An 18,203-nucleotide genomic window follows, 5' to 3' on the forward strand; every position below is an offset into this window, starting at 1 on the left:
ACAAGTAAGTAAAAGGCAGAAATACAATTTATACAATTAATTAAAAAAAGATTAAAAAAGAAAAAAATAAATAAAAAAACATTTAAGGTTTGTACATAAGGATAGGGTCAATTTAGAGAAAAGAAAAAAATTATGAAGAAAATTAATTAATAGAAAGAGCTTCAGTTATTTTAAAATGATTCACGGAAAGAGGTAATGTTAGGAATAATTAATCAGTTTAAAAGTAGATAGTTTTAATATGAAGAATAAATAAAGATCCAGATTAGTATTAATGATCTTTTGAATGAAGGGAAAAAAGAGGATTAAGATTAAAAAGCACTTATAGTTTCCATGTTGATGTCCTACTCATTTGATTCTTTAAAGAATAGGTACTGTGTTTATTACAATTATTTATCTATGTATTGAATGCATCTTTATAAAGAATGCTTTTCAAACCGTGTTTGAATTTGACCAGTGATGGTTCGTTACGTAGATAAATTGGTAAATTGTTCCACAGTTGGGGTGCTTGTACTGAAAATATAGTTGCTCTTCTTGTCCCAATTATTTTTAAAGAAGGGATGGTTAATAAGTTGTGTTGCGTCGATCTCAGCGTCCTTAGTGAAGAGTAAGGGATTAGTAGTCTATCCAGAAATAACGGCTCATGTGATTGTTGGATTTTAAATGTTAATAATACGATTTTAAACGTTATTCTGTGTATAATAGGTAACCAGTGTGCATCTTGTAGGAGAGGTGTAACATGATCATATTTTTTTGAATTTGTTATAATTTTTATAGCTGTATTTTGTATTATTTGTAGTCTTCTTATTTCTTTATGAGTTATGCCACAGTATAAAGAATTACAATAATCCAACCTAGAAATAATTAGGGAGTGAATAAGAATGTTAAGTGCTTCTGGTTTAAGAACCTTTGTTAGTGATCTGATAAGTCGCAATTTATTGAAACAGTTTTTGAGAACTGTGCTGATTTGATTATGATAGCTAAATTCTTGATCTAAGGTTACTCCCAATATTTTTGTTGTATTGCAAGTTATAAAAACAAAGAAAGGCTCAGAATCAAGTGGCGGTAATATCATTACATTGTAAAGAAAACTGCCTCAAACACAGACATCGGCATAAATAAATGCAACATCTTCCAACATCGCAAGTCAGCTTGCAGTAGAAAACAGTAACTCACAATCTGCAGCATACGTACATGGAAAAATTCAACTTATCTGAAATTAAACTCCCTCGTCGCATCATCTCATTAGCACTTTAATCAATCACTGTAATCCAACGTCATGTTTCCACAAAATGTCAGTCCACTACAATAACCCGAGAAGAATTCTTGTTTCGCCAAACATACCGACTGCCTCAGGGGAATAACCACACACCCTGCGCATGATGTTGGATTTCAGTAATTGATTGCTGTGCTGAAGAGATGATGCAGCGAGGGGGTTTAATTCCAGCATGATGTCCCAGATAAGCTGAATTTTTGTGCACCTGTGCTACAGATTGTGAGTTCCTGCTTTCTTGTGATGTTTGAAGAGGTTGGAGGGTTTGTTTTTTTCTGATGACTGTGTTTGAGTCAGTTTTCGTTACAAATTAGTGATATTACTGCCACTTGATTCTGAGGCTTTTATTCTCCACATCTTATTTACTGAATGTTTAATGACTGTCATTTTTTTCAACAGTGGTATCATGTGCTAATGTTGCCATTAGTGTGTGGTCATTTTTTTTAGATTACCATGCGAGTGTTTACTGTTACCATTTTGTAGGTGGTAATACTTCACAGAGTATCCATGTGCTAGCCAATTAGTTTCAAATTTCAAATTTATTAGGTATTTATATACCGCCTATCAAGGTTATCTAAGTGGTTTTACAATCAGGTACTTCATTTAATGTCACTTCCTATGCACGGCACCAGGAAGTGACATCAGTGGGAGAGCTGATGCAGTTATGAGGAATACATTGACATTGTTGCTCACGGTGGTGAACAAGTAGAGTTTTGGGAGAAGGGAAGGGGGGCACGTTCGTGGTAAGGGGAGGAGTGGTCAGAGGAAGAGGGGATGGACAGGAGGAGGAGTGCAGGTACCCCCAACCAATATGGCGACCGGGGCGAACCGTCCCCTTCGCCCCTCCCTTAATACGCCACTGAGTGCACAGATTTGCATGAGTGCCCCTCACAGTACTCCATTTTTAGTAGTGTTAAGCACAAGTTAGCATCTAATGCAGCTTAGTAAGAGGACACCAAATTTGGTAATGGCTAGAAATGTCAAAAAGGGAGACAAAATGTTTTTCATATATATTAGTGAAAGGAAGAAGATGAATAATGGAATTGCAAGACTAAAAGATGATATGTATCGGTATGTGGAGAGTAATGAGTAAAAAGCAAACATGTTAAAACAAATACTTCTGTTCTGTGTTCACAGAAGACCCTGGAGAAGGACCTAGATTGTCTGGCAAAGTTACACACGAAAATGGAGTAGATACCGTGTTAGACAAGTTCCTTTGACCTAAGGGCTGCTGCGTGAGAGGACTGCTGGGCACGATGGACCACTGGTCTGATCCAGCAGCAGCAATTCTTATGTTCTTATGTTCACAGAAGAAAGTGTTTATGAACAACTTGAAAAATTGAAGATGAACAAAGCAATGGTACTGGATGGGATCAGTTCCAGGATATTGAGGGAGCTCAGAGAGGTTCTGGTGGGTCCTATTAAAGACTTGTTCAACAAATCTTTGGAGACGGGAGTGGTTCCTGGAGATTGGAGAAGAGCGGATGTGGTTCCTATTCACAAAAGTGGTCGCAGAGATGAAGTGGGAAACTACAGGCCCATAAGCCTCACTTCGATTATTGGAAAAATAATGGAAGCATTGCTGAAAAAATGGATATTGAAATTCCCAAGAATCAAATGGGCTACAGGATCCAAGGCAACATGGTTTTGCTAAAGTTTGGCAGTTTTAAAGAACAGAGTGAGTATTAGTCTTTTTGGTGCTTTATTGAATATCTTGAAAGGCACTAATGTTTTCATCCTGTTTTAGATGCCTTGATGTCTTTTTGGCCATTAGCCCTGAAGCAGTGGATGTACTTATTGCCCACGAAACGCTGGCCGCGTCGGCGACATAGCCATTGTACAGGCATTATAGGACTTTCAAGCTATAATGAAAACTGCTTAAGATAAGTAATTTAGTTACCTTTAACTTCTCTACCTTTGCGATTATAGCAATGTTAAACAATATTTAGTCACAGCAGGGTTGTAACTGTAGATTATTTTCCTTAGGGTCTATTTATGAAAAATTCTAAGATCAACCACAATAAAATTTAAAATGAAGTTTTAAGTATAGACTTTAAGGTTTAAACCTTTATTATAAAATTAAAAATATTAATAAATTAAAAAGAATAATAAATTAAGAGATTCTACAAGTTCCAGGTTTTTCTGGCCTATGATTGGAGCATGGAGTGGTAATACTACACTGACAGTCTAGTCCATGATAGGACTTTGCGTAGGCTCCAATTCTGAGGCCTTTTCCTGGATTAATAATTTTTGCTTGTATTTCTCACATTTAGTGGGTTATAGCCTCTTGTATGAGTAATTGTTATTCAGACCACTTGGGTTGTTTGTATTTAGGTTTGCTAAAGGTAAATCATGTCAAACAAATCTGATTGAATTTTTTGATTGGGTGACCAGAGAATTGGATCAAGGATATGTGCTAGATGTAATTTACTTAGATTTCAGCAAAGCCTTTGACACGGTTCCTCAAAGAAGGCTCTTGAACAAACTTGATGGGCTGAAGTTAGGAACCAAAATGGTGAACTGGATTAGAAACTGGTTGATGGACAGACGCCAGAGGGCGGTGGTTAATGGAATTTGCTCGGAGGAGGGAAAGGTGAGTAGTGGAGTTCCTCAGGGATGTGTGCTGGGGCCGATACTGTTCAATATGTTTGTGAGCAACATTGCCGAAGAGTTAGAAGGAAAAGTTAGCATTTTTGTAGATGATACCAAGATTTGACACCAAGGAGGGAGTGGAAAACAGGAAAAAGGATCTGAAAAAGTTAGAGGAATGGTCTAATATCTGGCAACTAAAATTCAATGCAAATAAGTGCAGAGTAATGCATTTGGGGATTAGAAATCAGAAGGAGCTGCATGTGCTGGGAGGTGAGAGGCTGATATGCAAGAATGGGGAGAGGGAACTTGGTATAATAGTGTCTGAAGATCTAAAGGCAAAGAAACAGTGTGACAAGGTGGTGGCTATTGCCAGGATGCTAGGTTGTATAGAGAGATACGTGACCAGTAGAAGAAAGAAGGTGTTGATGCCCTGGTACAAGTTGATGGTGAGGGTCCACTTGGAGTATTGTGTTCAATTTTGTAGACCGTATCTGGCAAAGGACATAAGAAGACTTGAAGCGGTCCAGAGGAAGGCGACGAAAATGGTAGGAGGTTTGCGCTGGAAGACTTATGAGGAGAGACTGAAAGCCCTGAATATGTATACCCTAGAGGAAAGGAGGGGCAGGGGAGATATGATTCAGACATTCAAATACTTGAAAGGTATTAATGTAGAACAAAATCTATTTCAGAGAAAGGAAAATGGTAAAACCAGCGGGCATAATTTGAGGTTGAGGAGTGGTAGATTCAAGAGTAATGTTAGGAAATTCTTTACGGAGATGGTGGTGAAGAAAACAGTAACAGAGTTCAAACAAGTGTGGGATGAACACAGAGGATCTCTAATCTAAAAAATTATGGGTACACATTGAACATAAGAAATGCCGCTGCTGAGTCAGACCAGTGGTCCATTATGCCCAACAGTCCACTTACGCGGTGGCCCTTTGGTCAAAGACCAGCGTCCTAACTGAGACTAGCCCTACCAGCGTATGTCCTTGTTCAGTTGGAATTTGTCTAACTGTCTTGAATCCATGGAGGGATGCAGGCTGGTTAGGCTGAAACACATGTATGTCGAGTCCTTATGTGAACGAATAAAACACTGTGGAACCTAGAGGTTGCTGTCGCTGATTTTTTCCCATTTTGTTGTCAAACCATGACCAGAGCCACTGTTAATTTCTTCTGTATAAGAAAATATTGGTCAGCATAGATATGATCCATGCAATACCATAAACTACGTTGTGCATAGCATTAGCTTAAACATATACGGTGAAATAAAGTATTTATTTTAGAACACTGAAATCTAAATGTGGTGTCCACTTACTCTTTGGATTGAAGAAATTAAGTATTCCTATTCCCATGTCTCTGCCATTTTCGTGGTTCTCCAAAGTTTCTTGATTTACGCTTAAGGGTTTGTCATTTGGTGATGGAAAACCTAGAGATCAATAATGATGAAATTCTTACTGCTGAAATATGCAGTTTTCATATTTTACATTTAATTATGAATACCGTATATCTGTGATTCTGTTGACTTTTGGAAAAACCAACACTTAGCAACTTCCATTGAGGTGAGTTTTACCAATGTCACTCTATCAAGTCTGCATAATTTGGATGTCTGCACATTGCTCTGAAATCAAAATTCTAAAACAATACACTATAATACTAATTTATAGGAATTTCATTACAATGGGTTCCTTTTACCAAGCTGCAGTGAGCACTAATGGGTACTTCCTGAAGTTTAAAAGGGCTTACCACATGGCATGCTAAGGTACCCCGTGGTACAATCCCAATGTGCTTGAAATCTATATTGGGGAATTTCTTTCAGGCAGAAGGATCCAAGGACCTTTTGTTTCCTTATTCTTGGTACACTTCTTCTTAATTCTGGGTCTACAGTTTGAACCATTATAGTTCAGTTATTCTTAACCCAGTCCTCGGGAAACTCCCAGCCTGTCAGGTTTTCAGGATATCCACAAAAGAACATGCATGAGATAGATTTGAAACCTCTCAAGTATACTCTATACAGATATCCTGAAAATTAGATTGCCTGGGTGTATCCTGTGAACTGGACTGAGAATTTCTGGTGTAGAATGAGCATTAAAGCCAATACTGGCAAGTTTTTCCATGACCTTCAATCAATGAAATCTCCCAGACAGATTTCTTGCTGCAAAGAAGAAACTTAGTAGAAACACGATTTGAGGTCCACTGCTTATTCTTAGGATAAGCAGCATAAAATCTGTTTTACTTCTTGGGAACTAGCTAGATACTTGAGACCTAGGTTGGCCACTATTGGAAACAGGATACTGGGATTGGTGGACCTTTGGTCTGTCCATACTGGCAGTTCTTCAATGTTCTTATCTCTCCTCACTTATCCCCCCCTCCGTTCATCGGGTAAGTCCCTCTTATCTGTACTCTTCTCCTCCCCTGCCAACTCCAGACTCCGTTCCTTCTTTCTTGCTGCGCCGTATGCCTGGAACAGGCTGCCAGAGTCAATACGTCCTGCTCCGTCTCTAACAGTCTTCAAATCCAAGCTAAAAGCCCACTTTTTTGAAGCTACTTTCAACTCTTAACTCCCACTCACTGTCAGATACATATACCCATTGTATTATTTCTTCTGCCAGAAACTCCCCAACTCTGAGATGTCCTGTCTGTCTGTCCAAATTAGATTGTAAGCTCTTCTGAGCAGAAAACTGTCGAATGTTAAATGTACAGCGATGCATATGCCTTTCAGCGCCATAAAAATTAGTAGTCCTTGAACAGGGTTTTCATACTACAGTACATCCCGATACTTTGACTGTGCAACTTTTAAAGTACCTTGTCCTAGAAACAATGGAATTTGCTTTGGGGAAACTGGAAATGGATCTCTCAATGCTCATTCAAGCAAATGACGAATTACACCCCCTCTCCCAAAAGAAAACTGACAAAAAAAAGATAGATATTTTGACCAAATAATAAGTGTTTGGCAAGTACAAACTAAGCAATCATAGCATCAATGTGGATAACATAGTGTTGAGATCCAACTGAGAACAAGAAAGGCATGGAGCTAACAGCTATTTAATATTTCATTGGTTTTCGTTCCATTAATAGACTCAAATAAAAAGACCAGAGAATATCAATTGAAGACAAGCAATTGATCTTATGTGCAATTCTGCCACTAAGAAATACACTGCCAGCCATTCTAATAATGAAAAGATGGAATATTCTTCTTTTTAAAGTTTCATGCAAAGCTATCATTTTGTCTTTTATTGTAGAGACAAATGTTTTCCATCCTCCGTACATTGTAGAGATGCTTGTTTTATATGCAGGAAATTCGCACAGATAAATAACAAAACATGGCACTGGACTTTATCATTATAATTATAAAATGCCCTTCTTCGCTACTCACTTGAAGTGAAGCATGCCAAAAGTACTAAGGTCATACAAGTCCCCACAAGCTGAATTCGCAAATCCATTCTGAAAAATAAAATAAAAACCAACAACCAAAGTTCAATTGTTTTATAAAGTACTACCAGCACGAAATATGGAATAATAACATTACAGTTAAGGAACTACACATGTAAAATATACACCTTCAACAATGATATTTGTACCCAGTCTGTTCTAGTACTTCAGCAGACTTACAATCTAGCTATTGTACATGGGGCAATGGAGGGTGAGGTGACTTGCCCAGGGTCACAGGAAGCGACACTGGGGTTGAACCTACAACCAGAGGGTGCTGGGCAGCAGCTCTAACTATTAATAGGGTTACCATATGGCTCCAGAAAAAGGAAGATGGATTGAGACATCTGGGTTTTACTTCCATTGTGGAAGTAAAGCCCAGATGTCTCAATCTGTCCTCCTTACTTCCATTGCATTCAATGGAAGTAAAACCCAGATGTCTCAATCCGTCCTTCTTTTTCTGAAGCCATATGGTAACCCTATCTATTAATCAAAAATCTCATTATCCAGAAAAAAAAAATCATGATCAATTATCCAAAAATTAGCTGGCTTCCTATTATTGGGATTTATGTTATCCCAAAGCTCCCTTTATGTTGATTTTGTACTATCTAGTCTTGATTTTGACTATTGCTGACCAACAATGCTCTCTGCTGTATTTTTATCTTTCTGTCTGAAGCATCATCAGCAATTTCTTTATTTTCTTCTTTCTTTTACTTGAAATTCTTCTTACAAACCTCAATTTATTTGACGGTTGTATTCCATTACACTTTTTCACTGATACCACACCACACAACTTGAACATCAATGAACCTTGGTTGAGAAATCCAGCATAGTCATTAGTCCATTTTCTTGCTCTGTCCTTCGGAAGGTACGGTCAACCCCAGCTAACAAAACACTGTTAGTCTGTCTTCAGTTTGCTGTAGTCTGGAATTTTTGCCAGCTAATTTTTTTTTTTTGTAGTTGTTGCTAGGCAGTGACTCATCAATTACTTTGGTATTTCATCTTGTTACCATGGCAGCTCTATAGCAAGTGCAGTACAGAGAGGAAGCATAGAGTTTTTCTCCAGTTTTTTTAATTAAGGGAAAAAAATATTTGCAAAAAGTATCCTAAATACAGACAAGTACAGTGGTCCTGTTTATAAAACTAGATGCTGCTAGCCATGCAGGAGAAGGAAAAGTAGAATGTAAGAATACATTAAGGAATTGCTGGGGGGGGGGGGTTCATTACTGAGAGCCCTCTAGGTAAACAAATGGAGACACATGAGCATAAGTGCTGGCCACAGGGATGACATTTTTCAAAGTCTTTCTTTACTGGAGTAAACTTTTTTGTCAAAATACTGCCCTTATCCCTGCTAAATGTACAGGTTTCACCTTGTGCATAGTGTGAGAAAAGTGCTGCCTAAGGTAGAGAAAGACTCTGCAGAGACTTTGGGTATAGTAATGCAATTTAGTTTATTTGCTTTATGGCTCAAAAGGGTGTCTAATCTGCACAAAAATTGGCAAGGTAAGCACACAGAAGTTTACGTGATCACACAATATATGGTTAGTTCATATCTTTATTAGTCCCTCCTGCCTGTCTGCTCATTGGATAGAGCAAAGACAGTTAACAACTTATCAGGTCCTTTCTCTGCCTCTTCTTGTCTCTCCATCCCTAATTACTTCTCCCATTACCATTATTCCCCTGACTCTATTTACTATTGCCCATATTTGGGCACTCACTCCTCCCTTCACATGCTCATCCCTTCACATTGTGAGAAATGAAAATAGTAATATTTTCTAATGGTGTTAATTGTTGAAGAAATAATACAAAGGTGTGAACACATTAAAGGGTATAACACTTATATATTATACATCTAAACAGGTGTGGTTAACTAACAGAGAAACCATAAAGCAAAAGATATAAGGCAGAGGGTCATATAATCAGTACCCTGAAGAGGTAACATTATACGGCATATGCTGCATTAATAAAGTAATGGAAAAACTAAATGGAAAACTGGTAAAATTCCAGAAGGAATTTGTCTGTTTGTGCACATACAAGTAACAAGCATTTGCAGAGTAAGGAGAGGGAAGGGGGGCATTCCTGAGACATTGAATACAATGCCTACAGTCAAGTAAATATTGTATTAGAGGTATCAGCAGAACCAACCATAAGGACTATTGTTTAAAAAGATGATGTAAGCATATCACGTGAGGGGCAAGCATATGAAAGGAAGGAACAGTGCCCAAATATGGGCAACCATAAATATGCAAAATACTTATTTAAGGTATATTTGTCAAATACAATACCATTAAGAAATTTACAACTTGACAAACTCCACACACTGTGTTGGGCATGGCACCTAGAAAGCACAGTTACTTACCGTAACAGTTGTTATCCAGGGACAGCAGGCAGATATTCTCAACAGGTGAGTGACATCACCGACGGAGCCCCGCAGCAGACAGCCTCGCAAGCAGACTTGCTTGAAGATCTTTGTAAGAGCTTACGAGTGCTGCACCATGCATGTGCATGATTCATCAGGGAACTCAAAGTTGGTAAATAAAGCATCCAAAACTTCTCTTTGACTAGAAATTTGTTGAGGGCTCTGAGGTCCAAAATGGGTCACAAATCCCCCGTCTTCTTTGGGACTAGAAAATAACGGGACTAAAAACCCAAGTCCCATTGGTTCAAGGGAACCCTCGACAGCTCGAATGCGAAGAAAAGCCTGAGCTTCCTGAAGAAGGGGAAGTTGCGACGAATTGGAAGGACACTCTCTTGGAGGGAGATCTGGAGGCACCTGAAGAAAGTGAAGTGAGATCTGAGGTGATCATCTTCCACTGGTGATAAAAATGGTGAAGATGACTTCCGTTGGGCAGAAGAGAAGTCTGATGGAGGGAGGCTGGTATGCTCAGACTGGGAATGTCAAAAAGACTGAGCTGGTTTAGCCGCAGCAGGAGTCTGAACTTTATGCTGTTATTATTGCTGTGGCGGTCGTCTAGGCGGAGGCCTGGAGAAAGCTGGTGTCATTTTTTGAGGATAACTACGTGGTGGCAGGAGGAGTCTTAGGCTTCGGCCTAATCAAGGAAGCAAAAGAGCGCTCATGTTCAGAGAGGCGCTTTGTAGCAGCTTCAATGGAATCATCAAAAAGTTCATTTCCCTGGCAATACAAGTTCGCTAGACTGTCCTGCAAATTGGGATCCATATCAAAAATGCGGAGCCAAGCGAGGCGACGCATGGCTACTGTATAAGCAGAAACTCTTGAAGAGAGCTCAAAGGCATTGTATGTGGCTTGCAGCATGAAGAGTCAAACTTGTGACAGAGTTCGAATTATTTGTTTGAATTCTGGAAGACACTGTTCCTCAAGAGCCGGATAAAACTTAGGCATTATTTTGAGGAAGTGATTAAAATAAGCAGTGAAAATGTAATTGTAATTGAGAATTCTATTTGCCATCATGGAATTCTGATATAGCCTACGGCCAAACTTGTCCATGGTACGGCCCTCCCTGCCTGGAGGGACCGCAGCATAAAGCTTAGATGGTTGAGCTTTCTTTAATGAAGATTCCACAACCAAGGACTGGTGAGATAATTGGGATTTCTCAAATCCCATACAAGGTATGGTGCAATACCTGGATTCCAGCTTAGATGGTATGGCCGTAATAGAATAAGGGGTTTCCATATTCCTGAGGAAAGTTTGCTTTAAGGTAGGAGTCATAGAAAGCCTCAATGTCTCCTTGGGTGGATGAGGTAACTCCATGTCGGCCAAGTACTCAGGAGTGTACTTGGAATCAGAGTGGAGATCCAGCTGAAGAGCTTTCCCCATGTCAAAGACAAATCTCGCAAATGAGGCAGACTTCGAAGTAGATGGACCCTCAGGAGGAGAGCGAGACTTAGGAGCCACTGAATAGGAAGGAGAAGCCTCTCTGGAATATTGAGAAGGAGGCTCAGAATCCAGCAGCATAGTCAATTGTTACCGAGGAAGTTACACTACCTGTGACAGGAGGAGTCAAAGAGTGCTTGTGCTTAAGAAGCCTCGATGATGAAGTCCCCGGGGTCCGACGAACAGAGTGGGTCGAGGCAGGAGGGGAAGGCTCCCTCGTAAGTGGTCTCGATGGAGGAGTCTTTGACCTGGATGGACTTTGAGGAGAAGCAGCCGGTGTAAAAGCTTTGCGAGACTGAGACTTATGTTTAGGTTTTGAAGAAGTCTTGACGGACTTTGATAAACGAGGCATGGAAGACTCAGTATCCGGAGGAGGAGAGGTCTTTTGCTTGAGAAGACTCCTGACTGCGCTTGGAAGCAAGATGCCTCGAATGCCTCGAGTGATGCCTCTATCGAGGTTCAGGAGACTCTGTCCCAGGAGGAGGTGAGGAGTCACTGGATGATAAGCGATGAGATTTCCGAGGCTTGCCTCGAGGTGCTTCAACAGGAGGCTCAGGCTGGCTCGTAGGAAGCAGGGTCGAGGCCGGGAGGAATTGAGCCATGACCGAGGAAATCTGAGTGGTCAGAATGGCTTTCAACATGTCCTCGAACATAGGCACCGAGACGAAAATATCAGGTCTCAAAGGTGTAGCAGTGCGCTCCAAAGAGGGCGACCTCGAGGATGAGTATTCCCTATGTTTGGAGGCACGCTTAGCTGGAGGTCTTGAAGAGGCTGACAGGACAGTAGGCACGGCCTGGGATGCCTGAGACACTGGAGGCTCTTAGGAAGGGTACCTGAAGGAGAAACAGGAGACTTACCCACAGATGAAGGGACAGCAGCTGAGGCCTTTGAGGCAGAAGTTGTTGAGGTCGAGGCCTTGGTCGAGGCAACCACGGGTGTCGGGGTCGATGTCTTTGTAATCGAGGCCGTCCCCGAAGCTGAGGTCGAGGCCCTCTCAGCAGACTGCTCCATAGTGCCAAATAGTTGAAGAATTTTAGCATGGCGTCTGCAAAGGGCTCAAGGTTGAAGGGTAGCACAGTGTGAACAAGTGTCGGGGCAATGTTCGGGACCCAGGCAAACAATACACCAACGATGAGGGTCGGTGATTGAAATTACCATGGTGCACTGGCTACACTTTTTGAACCCGGTAAGAGGCTGGGACAGAGAAAAAAGAAAAGACCTACGAAATAATGAGGTTCAGCGGCCATGCCTAGACCGAAAGGCCACTGGCCGAAAAAGAAACAAAATTTTTTTTTTTTTTTTAAATGAAAAAAAAAGATAAAAGATATGCGAGCACAGTGACTAAGAAAAAATAACAAAGCCGCGGTGCGAGAAGGCAACGAAGAGCTGCAGAGCTGAAGTGAAGATGACTTCTTGGCTCCGCGGAAAACGTTGAACTGAGGTACCTCACAGGAGACGTGCACCCTGACTCGGGCGGGAAGTCACTTGCGCATGCGCGGTGCAGCACTCGTAAGCTCTTACAAAGATCTTCAAGCAACTCTGCTTGCGAGGCTGTCCACTGCGGGGCTCCTTCGGTGATGTCACCCACCTGTTGAGAATATGCTGCCTGCTTGTCCTGGGATAAATCACTTCTATCTTTACTATAACGAGCCTCAGAAATATCAATAGAGCACACAGGCACTATCGTCAAGGCATAGAAGCACTCACCAGGCCTCATTCAGCCACACAGACTAAGATATATCAATCATAGGCTCCTCATGCAACAAGAATCCGTCACAGTAAAAAACTCAAAGCATGAGAAAAACCTGTGCAGCCTCGGTTACATAGCAGATATTCGGGTGCACATAAACACAAAGCAGTGTGTGAAAACATGGTCATACAAAAAACACAATAGCCACAAATTAAGAAAAAAAAAAAAAATCACACACAAGTCAAGCCAAATACTTAGCTGGATATAGTTGGAGTGCACTGCAATGGAAGACCAAAGATGGGCTCAAAACCTCTGGTTTAGATTCACTGTCCATAATCCAGTGTTCATCCTGTAGTAATCCATCCTTGGTGATGGAAGAAACGCTTTTAATTTTTTGATATTTTGTTTGAGCCCTTTTCTCCTGAGGCAGCACAATGAAGTGAAACAAGACTCTTGTCGAGGAAGGGTTTATTGTTTGATGTCTCATACCATGGGCCGCTAGTATTGTTAACAGCTGTGATTTGAACTGTTGGTTTGGCGGTTGGAAGCAGTGAGAGGTGTGGCCAGTAGCCGGAATGTAAAGCAGACTTGCTTGCTGATGGTGAACTTAAAAAATTTTAGCACGTAGGAATTACAACTTGATTTGCTCAACGGATTACTACAGGAGGAACATTGGATTATGGACAGTGGATCTAAACCAGAGGTTTTGAGCCCATCTTCAGTCTTCCATTGCAGTGCACTGCAACTATATCCAGCTAAGTATTTGGCTTGACTTGTGTGTGATTTTTTTTAAATTTGTCGCTATTGTGTTTTTTGTTATGACATTTTCACACACTGCTTTGTGTTTATGTGCACCCGAATATCTATGCTGTATAACCGAGGCAGCACAGATATTTCTCATGCTTTGAGTTTTTTTTACTGTGATGGATCCCGGTTGCATGAGGAGCCTATGATTAATATATCTTAGCCTGTGTGGCTGAATGAGGCCTGGTGAGTGCTTGTTTGCCTTACCGATAGTGCCTGTATGCTCTACTGATATTTCTGAGTTCGTTTTAGTAAAGATAGAAGTGATTTCTAGATGCCATACTCCACACAGTGTGTGGAGTTTGCTAACCATAAATATGGTCAGAGGTCTGGAGAATAAAGGGAATAGGAGGAAGTAATTAGGGGGGTGGAGAGACAGGAAGTAGGTGTGAAATGATTTGAGAGGTTGTGAACTGTACTGTTCAATCCAATGATTAGACAGGCATGGGGGGAGGGGGGACTAACTAAAGATTGTACATACTATATATTAAAATGTATGTACTATGCCAGGTGTGTCCATCTTGCCTATTTGTGTGCAGATTGGGCTCCCTTTTTAGCCAAAAAGTCAATAAATTTCACCAGTCTTAATTTACCTAAAGTTTCTTTATCCTGTGGGCAGTGATTCACACAAAGTGACGTGCTTAGATCATCTTCTTAATGATTGGATTTAGCACCAGATTGGAATTTATTTTGCTCAATCTCCAATCTTTTAAACTTATTTGTATATTTTAATTTTATTCTTTGTTTTTCTTTTATCTTTATCTTTTTTATTATTATTATTTCAATTGTACCTTTCCCTCACAATTCTTGGAATTTTATTATATCTTTTCTATTTTAATAATTGTTTAGCTAGGTACTTGAGCCTTCGGGACAGATAGGGAAGTTCTAAGTACCTGTATTTTATTGTAAACCGCTTAGATCTGTAATATGCTTAAGCGGTATATCAAATGTTAATAAAACAAACATAATTCATTGAGCTTCTCTCGAAAAGAGATCACCAGTAGCGATTGCTCAACAGCTGGTACCGTCGATGCAGCAGGTTGTTTCGGTATGGGTGACTCGGCAGAAGACGCATCCCGTATGGGAGAAACAACCTGTAGCTCAGCAGAATAATGACAACATCTTTTGGCCTGCATCAAGAGACTAGATGCCATCGAGGCCTGTGACGCCTGCTGAGCAGCATACACCAATACTGAAGGCTCACCAGCTGGTACTATCGGTGCAGTAGTTTGTCTTGGAGAGGGTGACCTCGACAAGGATGCACAACTAGGAGAGACAACCTGCAATCCTTACATTGATGGCGTCGATGCGTGGTCTGCATCAACAGATTTCATGCTGTAGAGACCTGCAACACTTGCTGGTAAGTAGATGGCTCAGAAACTGGCCTCGCAATGCTAGGAGATTTCCCGATGTCAATGCCAATGTAGGAGTTTTCAAATGAGACGGCTCCAAAGTTTTTCCGATGTCTATAGCGGAGCCAAACTTCTCCCACTGAATAAGATGGGATTTAATGAAATTCTTTTGCAAGGTGGAACATTTAACACAGAATTCAATTTGGTGATCAAGGCCCAAATATTGAAGACACCAATTATGCGGGTCGGTTATGGAAAGAGGCCTCTGTCATCTGCAACACTTTTTAAACCCTGTCGTATGGTTTCGACATGGGAAAACTCTCGTCATTGAGATTGAACTGAATAGTGAATAAAGTCCCGCCGGGGAAAGAACCTCTAGGCTGAAGCCCGTGGTTGAGCAAAAGAAAAGAAATACAGTATATGTATTTTTTTAACTATACAAACAAAAGTAAAAGCAAAGTATAAACTAGGAAAAAAAGAAACATGAAGCGGGAAGGCAATGCAGGCTGAATAGAGTTCGCGGAACAGAGTCCGCGGAAAACAAAGAACTGAGGTACCATGAGCGGGCATTGGGTGGGAAGGCACTCGTGCATGCGCAGTACAGGTAGTCATCAAGTTTCTTAAAACTTAAAGTGACAGTACACTTTTCATACTGTTCATACCGGGCTCCATGGATGATATCACCCATATGTGAGTATATGCTGCCTGCTTGTCCTAGGATAATAGTAGGTACTTTTTTTGTTTGGTTTTGCTCAAAGACCTTACTATATAATACCATCTAACACCCCTGCTTCTTTGGATCACTGACTGTTTACATGTGCATTCCTAGGAACTGCATTTGCCGCCGTTAACATCTCCACATCTACTGTATATTTTGGGTCAACTGTTGTCTGCATAGCTTTACCTATAGCATTACCATATTAATATAGTACATAGTAGATGAAGACAGTGAGAACTCACGGCAGCCAATCAGCTAGCAGCTCTGCACGGGCAGAAGCGAAGGAAGGTCACTCCTGCCGTGGTTCACCACTGGATCACCGGGGATTTGAAAGGTATGCGAGGGAGGCAGGAGGGAGATAAGAGTTCTTAGAGTCAGCTGGGACAGGAGGCGGGAGGGATCCCTCCTCTCCATGCCCACCAGGGATTTAAAAGGTACGCTTGGGGGAAGGGGAGCGCTGGAGGGAGATAAAAGTTATTAAAGTCGGACGGGGCAGGAGAAGGGAGGGATTCCTCCTGTCCCGGCTCATCGGGTCTTATGGCAGGTCTGGCAGAGGCCTGCAACAGGTTCAGGAGGGGGGCGGGTCAGCCCTGACCCAAATATAAACTGAGACCCCCATTTTTTGGCCCCAAAATCTCGGTTTATATTCGAGTATATACAGTAGCTAAAAATAAAACAAAAATTTGCAGCTTCATAAGTGGTAGCATTGATCATTTAAATGCTAACTTGACTCTAAGGAACCAAGTTTTTCTCTTCATGCACTTACCACCAGTGCACACACACTTGAGTCCTGACGTCAGCCAGAATACCCTCTTCTGGTTGACAGAGCAATGACACCAAGTCCCTCTTTAGTCTATCGCTCTATATCCTGGGGATCTTCCAACATTGGGTCAGAGATGAGTGTGTGTGTAAAAGCTTTAATTTTATCAGTGACTGAATTCCTGCCTTTCCTCAGTCCACAGGGTTCATTAATAACAAGCTTACATGGCCAGTTAGAGGGATTTGTGCCTCTCGTTGGTAGGGCTAGGGCTAGCTAGGCTCTCTGTAATTTTGTTACAAAGCTCTTTTTCTGAGTTGTGACCAGAGTGCTACAGGTTTATGTCATTCATGCTCTCCTTAAAGCTAATCTGCTTTAGATTTTTCCGACTTGTCAATGAGCAGGCTCCCAGCTATTTATTTAATTTTTCTATACCGTTCTCCCAGAGGAGCTCAGAACGGTTTATATGAATTTATTCAGGTACTCCAGCACTTTTCCCTGTCTATCCCAGCGGGCTCACAATCTATCTAATATTAAGTGACTTGCCCAGGGTCACAAGGAGCAGCGTGGGTTTTGAACTCACAATCTCAGGGTGCTGAGGCTGTAGCTTTAACTACTGCGCCACACTCTATCTCATCTGAAGCAAATTCACAGACCTTTCCCTTCCTTAGCTTCAGATGCTGGGCACGGCCTTCAGACTTCCTGTCTTTGAGTAACCTTTTCTCCCCTTTTCAAACTCTCTCCCTTTTAGTAATAGAAAGAGTGGAGAAATAGCCTAATGATTAGTGCAGTGGGCTTAGAACTTGGGGAACTGGACTCGATTCCCACTGTAGCTTCTTGCGACTCTGAGCAAGTTGCCTAACCCTCCATTGCCCTTTTCAGCATCCTACCTTTAACTTCAGTGGAGAGATTCCTTCCACTGCACAACCTTGCTAGCTGCCTTCTGCTCTGAAGAGACTGTCCTCTCTCTTTCCTTTTAAGCCCACAGCTGCTTATTATGATGTTACCTCCCAGGGCACAGTTCCACTATGCAAGAAAACAGGAAGGCAGAAAGAGAACAAACAGGGAAGGCAGAAAGACAGGAACCTTGCCTAAAAGATTAGTCAGTGCTTTTTATACTCAGGAATCCTTCCTTTGCTCTGTGTGTGCGCCTTTCTGCTAAGTGATCAGAACTCCTAAGGGCTGCTGATTATAGCTCACAAACTGCCGACTCATCAGCCCTCCCTCATGCTTTTCTAGAATCACTCTCATGACAGCAGACACCAATGCTTCCTGGGATTTGTAGTCAAAGCTACTTAAAGGCTTGTAGTCAAAGCTACTTCAATCATCTGGATTCGTAATGTGGATATTGCCCTATGCTTTTCCTTTCATGACAAGTAAAGCCTCTCAGTCACACATTGCATGATACAGTCACATCAATAGTTTATTCTAAGATAAACTTGCACACAATGTACTATACTTGAGTACGATACTGGTATTTTGCTACTTCTATACATTACATATACATCAAGCCAAATATCCTGTTTCCAACAGTAGCCAACATCTAGCTTAATTCTTTAATAAATATTCGTTTACACAGAGATTTCACTGGGCTCAATTCCATTAAAAAAAAAAATAAAAGCCCTGCAAATAGTTTAAAGGAAAATATATATAGAAAGTAGTCTTACCTCTGAATAGGGTATGTCTGCTTTACCTCAACACATTATTCCAAGAGGACACAGCTTGGCAATTAATCTATGC

General features: G+C 41.1%; 1 protein-coding gene across 4 annotated transcripts in view; it reads right to left on the reverse strand.

The window, feature by feature from the left end:
• The window catches only part of FMR1NB (FMR1 neighbor), a 121,211-nt gene extending 103,723 nt beyond the window's left edge, over window positions 1-17,488 (reverse strand). For 3 of the 4 annotated variants that reach the window (XM_033944367.1, XM_033944366.1, XM_033944365.1), the window contains exons 1-3: window positions 8,023-8,200; window positions 7,236-7,303; window positions 5,178-5,288 (exon numbers count right to left, since the gene is read on the reverse strand). In XM_033944367.1, the coding sequence (XP_033800258.1) occupies window positions 5,178-5,288; window positions 7,236-7,303; window positions 8,023-8,090 (247 nt within the window). In that variant the 5' untranslated portion in view covers window positions 8,091-8,200. Of the gene's footprint in view, window positions 1-5,177; window positions 5,289-7,235; window positions 7,304-8,022; window positions 8,201-17,353 lie in introns of those variants that run through there. The other variant, XM_033944369.1, reaches the window with a different exon arrangement.
• Between the last annotated feature and the right edge of the window lie 715 nt (window positions 17,489-18,203).

The sequence above is a fragment of the Geotrypetes seraphini genome, chromosome 5 (assembly GCF_902459505.1).
Source record: "Geotrypetes seraphini chromosome 5, aGeoSer1.1, whole genome shotgun sequence".
Taxonomy (NCBI): Eukaryota; Metazoa; Chordata; class Amphibia; order Gymnophiona; family Dermophiidae; genus Geotrypetes; species Geotrypetes seraphini.